The 12433-nt window shown below is 43.8% G+C and overlaps 1 protein-coding gene and 1 long non-coding RNA gene across 2 annotated transcripts; both read left to right on the forward strand.

Moving 5' to 3' along the window:
* Window positions 1-6431: 6431 nt before the first annotated feature.
* Window positions 6432-7681, forward strand: LOC141178656 (uncharacterized). The gene is made up of 3 exons (XR_012254846.1): window positions 6432-6516; window positions 7133-7278; window positions 7557-7681. It is a non-coding gene; the product is annotated as an uncharacterized lncRNA (long non-coding RNA).
* Window positions 7682-7793: 112 nt separating this feature from the next.
* On the forward strand, window positions 7794-11641 carry LOC141178683 (uncharacterized). Its single transcript, XM_073660570.1, has 5 exons — window positions 7794-8015; window positions 8099-8222; window positions 8306-8403; window positions 8602-8692; window positions 10543-11641. The coding sequence occupies exons 1-5, from the start codon at window positions 7794-7796 to the stop codon at window positions 11388-11390; spliced, it is 1383 nt and encodes a 460-aa protein (XP_073516671.1). The 3' UTR covers window positions 11391-11641.
* Window positions 11642-12433: the final 792 nt, after the last annotated feature.

Genomic DNA, 12433 nt, shown 5'->3' on the forward strand with positions numbered 1-12433 from the left:
CAGAGCAGAATTATCTCTTCATGATTCAGAAAGAGAAGAAATTCGAACTGCACCTGAGGAAACAGAGGGATGGAAGCATGTGACCCACAGAAGCAGGAGGATCGAGAGGCAGTCAGCACCCATACTGCTCAGGAACCAGTACCAGGCTCTCTCGCAGGAGAACCATGAAGAAATACAGCAAGATAAGACTTTGCCAGCAATGAATAACCTTGTAAGCCCTCAGAATCCTCCTGGATGGAGAAAGAAGAATGTTGTGAAGAAAAAATGGAGAGTGGTGGTCATGGGGGATTCCCTGTTAAGAGGAACAGAGGCCGCTATCTGCAGACCAGACATAACCTCAAGAGAAATGTGCTGTCTTCCAGGAGCAAAAATTAAAGCTGTGTCTGACAGGATATCAAGACTCTTCAGACCTACAGATCACTACCCATTCCTGCTAATACATGTGGGGACAAATGACACCGCAAGAAAGGACCTGGAAACCATCTGCAGTGACTTTGAAGACTTAGGCAAGAAAGTGAAAGAATTGGGAGCGCAGGTGGTCTTCTCATCCATCCTCCCAGTGGATGGCCATGTAACAATGAGGTGGAATAAGATTCTACAGGTGAACAACTGGCTACGTCGATGGTGCCGTCAACAAGGATTTGGATTTCTGGATCACGGAATGAATTACCTATACGATGGACTACTTGCTAGAGATGGGGTGCACCTTACGAAGACTGGAAAACATGTATTTGGAAGTCGCCTTGCTACATTCATAAGGAGAGCTTTAAACTAGAACAATGTGGGAAGGGAAGCAAAAGGCCAGAAAAAGCCATACAGCTGACAAATACTACTGAGATCTCTGCTACTGGAAGTGGAAAGGAAGAACAAAGACAAAACAATCTAAATAATAAAAATATGGGAGGAAGAGAAACCAATCACAAACTAAAATGTTTTTATACAAACGCACAAAGCATGGGCAACAAACAAGGAGAATTGGAACTACTAATGCAGGAAAAGAAATATGATGTCATTGGAATCACTGAAACTTGGTGGGACGATACACATGATTGGAATAAAAGGCTAAAAGGATACAACTTATTTGCAAGAAACAGACTTGATAAACGAGGAGGAGGTGTCGCATTGTATGTTAGAAAAGCGCATATCTGCACAGAGATTGAAGCTTCAGAGACTGGGAGTTCTGTGGAAACTGTTTGGGTAAGAATACAAGGAGAGAACAACGGAAAGGACACCATTGTAGGCATTTACTACAGGCCACCTGGGCAAGCTGAAGATATGGATGAACTCTTTATGTATCAAATGACCAAGTTCTCCAAAAAATATGACGTAGTGGTCATGGGAGATTTCAACTATCCAGACATTTGTTGGGAATCTCTCTCAAGTAAAACTAACAGGTCAAGCAAATTCTTATCCTCTCTTGCTGACAACTTTATCTTCCAAAAGGTAGGGGAGAAAACAAGGGGATCTGCTACTTTGGATCTAATCCTTATAAACAGGGAGGAAATGGTTGAGGAGGTAAAGGTGGCTGGGACCCTAGGAGGCAGCGATCATGCTATTATAGAATTTTGGATAACTAGAGGAGGAAGACATGTGAAGACTCAAACTTCAAGGTTAGATTTTAGAAAGGCAGATTTTAAGAGACTCAGAAAGAGAATAGGAGGGATCCAATGGCTGGATGTCCTTAAGGACAAAAATGTCCAGGAAGGATGGGAAATTTTTAAAAATGAGATTCTCAAAGCACAATCGTTAACAATCCCGAAAAGTAGGAAGAATGGGAAGCATTTAAGGAAACCAGGATGGATGAACACAGAACTTAAACACATGCTAAAAAGAAAGAAAGAAATGTTTATTAAATGGAAAGAGGGAGGCATATATAAAGAAGATTATAATGCAGTCTGCAGATTCTGCAGGGCACGTATCAGGTTAGCTAAAGCTGACAATGAATTAAGGCTTGCAAGAGATGTCAAAAGCAATAAAAAAGAATTTTGGGGGTATGTCAAAAGTAAAAGAAAAGTCAAAGATGCTATAGGATTTTTACAGGATGAAAATGGAGAAATGGTAAGAGAGGATGTTGAGAAGGCCAAACTTTTTAATTCCTATTTTGCATCTGTTTTCTCTCAGAAAGAAAATGTAACATCAACTGATCTTCACTGTCCTTTTAAAGGAATAGAAGAATCCAAGTTATCTGTAAACAGAAAGATTGTGAGGGAATATTTAGCTAACATAAATGAGTTCAAGTCTCCAGGTCCAGATGAATTACACCCCAGAGTACTGAAGGAGATCGTAGAAGAAATTTTAGAACCACTCTCCATAATCTTTGAAAATTCTTGGAGAGCAGGAGAAGTCCCAGAAGACTGGAGAAGAGCAAATGTTGTTCCTATCTTCAAAAAGGGGAAGAAGGTGGACCCAGGGAACTATAGGCCGGTGAGTCTGACTTCTATACCAGGAAAGATCTTTCAACAAATTATTAAACAACATGTATGTAAGTACATGGATAAGAATGAAGTGATTAACCAGAGTCAGCATGGGTTTGTAACTAACAAGTCATGTCAGACTAACTTAATTTCCTTCTATGACAGAATCACTGACTGGGTGGATCAGGGAAATGCTGTAGATATAGTATATCTTGACTTCAGCAAAGCATTTGGCAAAGTATCTCACACCATCCTTATTGAAAAAATTACCAAGTATGCAATGGACCAGGCAACGGTTAGGTGGATTCACAACTGGCTTAGTGATCGGACTCAAAGGGTGGTTGTAAATGGCTTCACATCCAGCTGGATGAATGTCTCAAGTGGGGTACCACAGGGCTCCGTCCTGGGACCTGTATTGTTCAACATCTTTATCAATGATTTAGATGAAGAAATTGAGGGTAAACTGATTAAATTTGCTGATGACACAAAGCTAGGAGGGATAGCTAATACTAGAGAAGAGAGAGAGAGGATTCAAAAAGACCTAAATAAACTGGAGCAGTGGGCAGCAACCAACAGAATGGTTTTTAACAGGGAAAAATGCAAAGTACTACATCTGGGCAATAAAAATGAAAAAAGCATATACAGAATGGGAGGAATAGAGCTAAGCAACAGTACATGTGAAAAAGACTTAGGTATACTAATAGATCATAGACTGAACATGAGTCAACAGTGTGATGCAGCAGCAAAAAAGGCAAATACAATTCTGGGATGTATTAACAGAAGCATACAGTCTAGATCACGTGAAGTCATTATCGGTCTTTACTCCTCTTTGGTCAGACCTCATCTGGAATACTGTGTCCAGTTTTGGGCACCACATTTTAAAAAAGACATAGACAAATTGGAGCAAGTTCAGAGAAGAGCGACCAGAATGGTGACTGGTCTGCAAACCATGTCCTATGAAGAACGGTTGCAGGATTTGGGAATGTTTAGCTTGCAAAAAAGAAGACTGAGAGGAGACTTAATAGCTGTCTACAAATATATCAAGGGCTGTCACATTGTAGAAGGATCATCTTTATTCTCATTTGCACAAGGAAAGACTAGAAGCAATGGGATGAAACTAAATGGGAGGAGACACAGATTAGATATTAGAGAAAACTTTTTGACAGGGTGATTAATGAGTGGAACAGGCGGCCACGAGAGGTGGTGAGTTCCCCTTTAATGGATGTCTTCAAACAGAGGCTGGACAGACATCTGTCTGAGATGATTTAGTGAATCCTGCTTTGAGCAGGGGGTTGGACCAGATGACCCAGGAGGTCCCTTCCAACTCTACCATTCTATGATTCTATGAATCCTGTTCAGTTGCCTTCTGTCAGATACAGATAACAATTCACTACAAAGTATTAAACATGAAAATTTTATTTACAGTAAAGTTAATTTGTCCAATTACTTTTGAGCCCATGAAATGAGGAGGCTTTGTAGAAAAATAGTTGCAATTCCTAAACGTTTTACAGGATATTTTTGTTCAACCCCTTTAATTATTATTATTATTATTATTATTATTATTATTATTATTATTATTAAACCTCAAAGTCTCCACTTCAATTACATCTCAGTTTTTTTATTTTAAATCCAAATTAGTGACATGCAGAACTGAAATCACAAAGATTCAGTTACTGTCCAAATATTTCTGGACCTAACCGTATTCATAAATTTACACTATATGAACAAATATTGCATCTCCTGCTCCCAAAAAAACCCTAAATTATTCTCCTGCCCCTTTTCCTAACTCCCAATCCCAAAACAGACAAGGACATTCGGAGTTGCCAATCCTCCCTCTTTTGTAGACTTCTGGAGATAAAGCTTCTTCAGCCTCAGCTCTTTACTTCTCCTACAAACAAAATGGTGGGAAAACAAAACACTTACTATAATCAGTTACTTATTAGTTGTTTTTTTTAAGGGAAATTACAATAAAATGTCCCCAATCCCTTTTCCCTTCTCCGAATCCATAATGCTGGGGTAAGATTATCTCTACAGAGACCCCTGTACAGGAATATTAGGGCTCCAGCGACATCACATCTATTATACAGAGAATAGCGCTATCTCCATAGCTCTGTACACAAGGACATAGAGATCAGACAAGGTCCTCATATTCAGGCAGCTTCTATTTTACTCCAACCCTCTTTATAAGAACAAGATCAGAGTCTCATTATACCGAGCAGAGAAGCTCCAGGGACAAAGACCCCGTCTGCTCCTAACACGCCGGGGGTCCGGAGTATCCAGCCACGGGGCCCGGATTCCCTCATTTGTGGCCCCAGCGTTTCTTGTAGAATAAATCCCTTTCTCATCCAGTCCTGTAGTAATGACTTTGTTATCAGGTTTTGTAGGAGGGTTCGTCTGACTCCATCTTATGTTATCAATATCTGTGCGAGAAACAAGAGACGTCCGAGCGCAGTTTTACCGAGTGTCCAGGGTCAGTTCTTCTACAGTCTGATAAAGAGCCGCGGTGTCTCCGACCGAACCTGTGTACACCTCGTACACACACGGCTCCGCTCCATACACCTCGTACACACGCGGCTCTGCTCCGTACACCTCGTACACACACGGCTCTGCTCCGTACACCTCGTACACACGCGGCTCCGCTCCATACACCTCTTACACGCGCGGCTCCGCTCCGTACACCTCGTACACACACGGCTCTGCTCCGTACACCTCGTACACACACGGCTCCGCTCCATACACGACGTACACACACGGCTAATCTCCGTACACACACGGCTCCGCTCCGTACACATCATACACACACAGCTCCGCTCCATAGACCTCGTACACACGCGGCTCCGCTCCGTACGCCTCGTACACGCGCGGCTACGCTCCGTACGCCTCGTACACGCGCGGCTACGCTCCGTACGCTTTGTACACGCGCGGCTCTGCTCCGTACGCCTCGTACACACGCGGCTCTGCTCCGTACGCCTCGTACACACGCGGCTCTGCTCCGTACGCCTCGTACACACGCGGCTCTGCTCCGTACGCCTCGTACACACGCGGCTCCGCTCCGTACACCTCGTACACACGCGGCTCCGCTCCGTACACCTCATACACACGCGGCTCCGCTCCGTACACCTCGTACACAAACGGCTCTGCTCCGTACACCTCGTACACACACGGCTCCGCTCCATACACGACGTACACACACGGCTAATCTCCGTACACACACGGCTCCGCTCCGTACACATCATACACACACAGCTCCGCTCCATAGACCTCGTACACACGCGGCTCTGCTCCGTACGCCTCGTACACGCGCGGCTCCGCTCCATACACGACGTACACACACGGCTAATCTCCGTACACACACGGCTCCGCTCCGTACACATCATACACACACAGCTCCGCTCCATAGACCTCGTACACACGCGGCTCCGCTCCGTACGCCTCGTACACGCGCGGCTCCGCTCCGTACGCCTCGTACACGCGCGGCTCCGCTCCGTACGCCTCGTACACGCGCGGCTCCGCTCCGTACGCCTCGTACACGCGCGGCTCCGCTCCGTACACCTCGTACACACGCGGCTCCGCTCTGTACACCTCGTACACACGCGGCTCCGCTTCGTACACCTCGTACACACGCGGCTCTGCTCCGTACACCTCGTACACACGCGGCTCCGCTCCGTACACCTCGTACACACGCGGCTCCGCTCCGTACACCTCGTACACACGCGGCTCCGCTCCGTACACCTCGTACACACACGGCTTCGCTCCGTGCACCTCGCACACACGCAGCTCCGCTCCGTACACCTCGTACACACGCGGCTCCGCTCCGTACACCTCGTACACACACGGCTCTGCTCCGTACACCTCGTACACACGCGGCTCTGCTCCGTACACCTCGTACACACGCGGCTCTGCTACATCCACACTGTAAACCCCTCCTGACCCCACACATAAACTTCAGCTCATCCAGCACCATGACAACCAGCACAGCAGAGTCCTGCATCCACTGAGGCCCCTGATCATGTGACCCCTGACTCCTCCCCTCCTGTGACCTCATCACAGCTCCTGTGCGCACAGAGCAGCCATATATGTGGTGGCGGCTCTGCAGGTGGAGGTATGTGGAGACCCCCATTACTGGGCGCAGGGGGCATTAACCCCTTCAGCACGGGGACTCTTTTGGGGTCTCTGTGTGGTGTGAACAGTGAGGTAACAGCTGTGGACAGAATGCGGCTTAGCTGGTTCCCGTCCACATTAGATCCATTCAGACGACAGCAGGATGAAGGACAGAAGCCCAGAGAAGTCCTCACACAACGCCATTATTCATCTCCTAGTTCCATCCAACACAATAATTGCTGCTGTTACGCAGCCAATAAACATGCGGGATTGCGTGCCATACACAGTAATGCGGTAGCCATGTTGGATACTGGCATTACTGTGATTGGCCGGTCGTATTGGGTCTTACAGCAGTGTTCCCCAACTCCAGTCCTCAAGGCCCACCAACAGGTCATGTTTTCAGGATTTCACAGGTGATAATTACATCACCTGAGCAATACTAAGGAAATCCTGAAAACATGACCTGTCGGTGGGCCTTGAGGACTGGAGTTGGGGAACACTGTCTTATAGAACCTCTTCTAACACCGACCATCGTACATCAGAACTTTTATCTCCGAGAAATGTCTGGCCATTGTGGTCTCACCAAACTTCTGCTCTTCTTCATTCTTTTCTTGCAGGGGCCGCAGTGGATTTCATCCTAGATTCATAGAGCCGGATAGAGGACGATGTTCCTTCAGTCTGATTGTAATTGATCGTGATGTTTGTCCAACGTCCACTTTACCACAAGAGCACTTTAACGAGTAAATCACCAGAACTGTAGCAGGTAAAAAAAACACCGATATCCACAGGTGTCCCCTCTAATTGGTGGGAAAACTATCACCTTTAATAATCCTCCAACAGTTCTGCCATGACAAACACAGAAAAGTGCATGAAGGAGATGTCATAGTCATCAATTCAACTTGTGTTCCATCCATACAAGACTAGAGAATACAACATCTACACCTTCTATCTCCTAATATGTTTTCCCTCATTGTCTTCAGTAATTGTATTATTACACTGGATTTTTATGATGTTACATAGGCTCATTTTCTTCTCATTCAGGTCTCTACAATATCAGATCCTCTCAGTGAAGATCTTCTATATAAGAGAATTTTTCTGAATCACCCATCAAGAATGGATATGGACAGAGACAAGATGGCGGAGAGGATATTTCACCTCACCCTAGAGATCCTCTTCCGGCTTACTGGAGAGGTGAGAGATTCTGATGACGTCACATTACATCATTCTTATCTATGGGAATAACAGATGGACAGAACTGGAGAGGTGAGGACTCTGGAAATGTCTGTAGTGAGATTTATTACTGTGTCTCTCCATAACCAGGATTACACAGTAGTGAAGAAGACCTCTAGTGAGCGCCGTCAGGACCCTGTGTCTGAGGGATGGGGAAGTCCCCTGAACCCAATCACATGGCCTCCATCTCACCCCCTGATACATGAGGACATCAATGACCAGAAGATCCTAGAACTCACCTACAAGATGATTGAGCTGCTGACTGGAGAGGTGACACTGCTGGGAATGCTGGGACATTACACAGTAACGCTATGGAGGGATCAGGGGGATAACAGTATCATTGTATGTGTCAGGTTCCTATAAGGTGTCAGGATGTCGCCGTCTATTTCTCCATGGAGGAGTGGGAGTATTTAGAAGGACACAAAGATTTGTACAGGGACATCATGATGGCGGTTCCCCAGCCACTCACATCACCAGGTAATAGACAGGACTAAATACACACGACCTATAATTATCTGTATGTAAAGAATAAATTCAGTCCCTGTATGTGTTTCCTCCAGATCTATCCGGTAAGAGGACAACACCAGAAAGATGTCCCCGTCCTCTTCTTCCACAGGACTGGAAACAAGAAGATCCCAATGTTCCTCCGGATCATCAGGTAGATGGAGAGAAGGTGTCATGAGATCTCCCCTATGATGTGTAGACGGCTGTGATGGTCTTGTGTTCAGTCTTGTTTTATCCACCAGTATTATGTGTTTTATACTTGTTTAATGAGAACGGTGGAGATGACAGGATTAGAGCTGATCATAGATGGGACTTCTCCATCTGTCTGTGAGTTTTACAATATTTGTTTCAGGGTGAAGATCTGACCCATATTAATACTACAGAGACATATGTGAGGGATGATGAGCGGTGTAAAGAGGAGATTCCTACATATGACTACCCAGGTGAGTAGTAACCACTAAATGCTGAGAAGTCACAGATTCTTCTCAGTCACCGGCTGTGGATGCTTTATTGGTCGTGTAGTCCGGCTATATCACAATCGTGTGATCACCATTTTGCCTCCAGACCACAACATTCTCCTTCATCCAAAACTGTTCAAATAACTTTGGGCATTGAAAGACCTTTTCTGTAGAACTTACAACCTGGAGGATCCACCTCCCCCCGGGATTAGAAGATGCTGACCGTTACCTGCCCAGGTTTGTGAACTATAAAGCCAAATGACAACATACGTATAATGTGCTGACAAGTTAAAAAATCACTTGAAGAAAAACATTATGATGGGTCTGTAAGAGAAAGTGGAGAGTAATGATGCTGTTGGCTTCCTAGAATCCTGATATCTTCTAGGATGAATCTACCTTCTCTCCCTTCTGTGCTGCTGAATGTGCTCATATGGTCCCTACAAGACCAGGTCCAGTCTTTATGACCAAACTTAACTTTTATGATTTGTTATTGTCTATAGTAACAGTTTTTGACTACAGTATTTTGTGCCCAAAATACTCTGATTTAACCCCTTCCTGCAGCCAGTTTTGTGTTCCTATCTGGGCCCATTTTTCGAATCTGACGTGTGTCACTTTATGTGGTGATAACACTTTGGAATTCTTCACAAAGGATAATAGGAAACAAATGGACCTTACAAATTATTTTCCATCTTCTTTTGAATCCGACAATCCCCTATATACGGTTGTACACTACTGTCTGCGCACATGGCAGGTTAAGAAGGGAAGGAGCGACATTTAGCTATATGAATGCAGATCTTGCTGGAATAGTTTGCAGACACATTGTATTGGGGGCACTGTTCATGGTCACCTGGCAGCTCAAAAGATGGCCCCACAAACAGGCTTGGTGTAATCTACTCCATTTTCTTAGTGTTATCTTACGCCCTATTCTTAGTGGCTGGATAGAGCCTGCGTCGCCCAGAGCTTCTGGTTCTGACTTCTCCACCATTACCAGCGACGCCTGCAGAATGAATAAGGCGTCTGGTGACAGAAGCAGACTTCACGGGAGCAGATCCCAGAGGAGATGGGACACCCCATTTGCAGAATCCCTAATATGACAAAATGGCAGAAAACCAGAGCAGTAGAAATCCCCATAAAGTGACTCCATTTTTTAAACTATAACCCTCAATGAATTAATCTATAGGAGTAGTGACTATTTTGACTCCACATGCACTTTCCGGAAATTAGCATGCAGTGGATGTTGGAGAATGAATCTTGTACATTTGCCATTTTATTACCCAACACATAGTGCCCAGATCGTGTTCCAGGAGACACACACCGTAAATTAAGTGGGTTCTTCTCACTATAGTAATGCCAAATACATGGATCCTAAATGTGGTTTGGGTACACTGCAAGGCTCAGAAGCAAGGGGGAGATTTGACTTTGGTAGAGCGGATATTGCTGGATTGGTTTATGGAAGCCATGTTGCTTTTCAAGAGCCTTTGAGACACTATTAATGTGGAAACCTGTTTTTCCACCGACAGATGAATGACTTGAGTGGGGACTTGTTTTTTATGAGATGAATAGAAGTTTTTATTGGTATTATTTTAGCTTACATAATATTGGTGGCTTTTTATTCCATATTTGGGAAGCAGAATGAACAAATAGTTGAACACTACACTTTACTGGTTCATTATATGAGGTTTTCTATTAAACTGTGATCTGTCAGTGTCTTAGTGAATAATTCCATATTTTTGCATAACTTGCCGTTTTTACGGACAGTTTAAGTAGAAATGTCATAATATATAAAATTCAACGATATTTTATTCTAAAATAATAATTGTTTTTATCCTTGGCAGATAACTGCACCAGGAGATCAGAGGGACAGCCGACATCTTCAATTTTTAAATCAGATGATCTTAAGATCCCACAATATACAATTGAAGTGAATGCCATTACTCCAGATATACCATCATCCCTTCACAGAAAAGATCTGTCATCTGATCCTTTGAAACAGGTCCTGTCTTCTGATTCATTACCGACTACTAAGGAAAATCAAAGTCACAAAATAAGCATTAAAAAACGAACTGATGATAAAGCAAATAAGTCATTTTCAAGTTCAGAATATGGAAATAGTTTTCCCTTCAAAAAGTCCTTTCTTAAACTTGAACAATTCCACACAGCAGAGAATAGATTTTTTTGTTCCAAGTGTGAGAAATGTTATAACCAGAAATCAGATCTTGTAAGACACCAGAAAACTCACACAGGGGAGAAGCCATTTTCATGTTCAGAATGTGGGAAATGTTTTAACCATAAATCGAGTCTTAATTGCCATCAGAGAACCCACACAGGGGAGAAGCCTTTTTCATGTTCAGAATGTGGGAAATGGTTTAACCAAAAATCAAATCTTAATTGCCACCAGAGAACCCACACAGGGGAGAAACCTTTTTCATGTTCAGAATGTGGAAAATGTTTTAACCATAAATCAAATTTTGTTAAACACCAGAGAATTCACACCGGAGAGAAGCCTTTTTCATGTTCAGAATGTGGGAAATGTTTTAGCAATAACTCAGATGTTGTTAAACACCAGAAAATTCACACAGGGGAGAAGCCTTTTTCATGTTCCCAATGTGGGAAATGGTTTACACGTAAATCAACTCTTAATAAACATCGGAGAAGTCACACAGGGGAGAAGGCTTTTTCATGATCAGAATGTTGGATATGTTTTAATATAAAAATGTAAAAAAAACTTTTTAAAGGGGTTGCCCACTACTAGGACAATCTCTTGTTATTCCTCATATTTGACCTCGTTAACATAAAAACACTCATACGCACCTTCCTTGCCAGCTCCATTGCGGCGGTGTCGGTATTCGTGTTTCCGGGGTTCGTAAGGTTGTTACATCACACGAGCCCTGCGCCCAATCAGAGCCAGCTTCACTGTCCCCACCTTGGACGTATTGATCATCAACAGGAAGCCAGGGTTTGACTGCTCTCCGATTCCCTCTTAATGTTCGATTTGTCTGAAGTTAGGGACAGTGATATCATCTTTTACTTTTTAAAAATTACAAAAAGTAAAATAGGCCCATGCAAAAGTTTGGGCACTGTGCATGGTTACTACCTAGTAGCCAGCCAAGAGTCTTTCAATTCTTGTTTGAGGGATTTTCATCCATTTTTCCTTGGCAAATTCTTCCAGTTCTGTGAGATTCCTGGGTCGTCTTGCATGCACTGCGATTGTGAGGTCTAGCCACATATGTTCAATGGTGTTCATATCAGGGCAATTGTGAAACCTTTATCTTGCGCCTTTTGAGGGGTAGTCTATTGTGGATTTTGAGTTCTATTTTAACCTCATCGTTCCACAGGACTTGTTTCCAAAATGCATCAGGCTTGTTTTATATGTTCTTTTGCATACTTCTGATGCTGAATTTTATGGTGAGGATGCAGGACAGGTTTTCTTCTGATGAATCTTCCAAGAAGGTGATATTTGTGCATGCGTCTCTGAACAGTAGAACAATGAACCACAACTCATGAGCCTGCTAAATCTTTAGGAAGGTCTTTTGCAGTCAATTAGGGGTTCTGATTTGCCTCTCTAGCAATACTACTAGTAGTTCTTACTGTAATGTTGCTTGGTCTTCCAGACTTTATCTTGACCTCCACTGTTCCTGTTAACTGTCATTTCTTAACTGAGGAAAGGGCAACTTGAAAACACTATGCTATCTTCTTAAAGCCTCCTGCTTTGTGCGCCTCCACCAT

Source organism: Phyllobates terribilis, unplaced genomic scaffold (assembly GCF_046119375.1).
Source record: "Phyllobates terribilis strain yellow unplaced genomic scaffold, ASM4611937v1 Scaffold_29__1_contigs__length_15306474, whole genome shotgun sequence".
In the NCBI taxonomy this organism is placed as follows: domain Eukaryota; kingdom Metazoa; phylum Chordata; class Amphibia; order Anura; family Dendrobatidae; genus Phyllobates; species Phyllobates terribilis.

What these genes read in the sequence shown, in the direction of transcription:
- LOC141178683 (XM_073660570.1), top strand. Translation starts at nt 7,794, where the DNA reads ATGTCTGTAGTGAGATTTATTACTGTGTCTCTCCATAACCAGGATTAC. An exon ending in TTGAGCTGCTGACTGGAGAG is followed by an intron (nt 8,016 to 8,098) that starts GTGACACTGCTG and finishes TGTATGTGTCAG; the next exon opens with GTTCCTATAAGGTGTCAGGA. An exon ending in CCAGCCACTCACATCACCAG is followed by an intron (nt 8,223 to 8,305) that starts GTAATAGACAGG and finishes TGTTTCCTCCAG; the next exon opens with ATCTATCCGGTAAGAGGACA.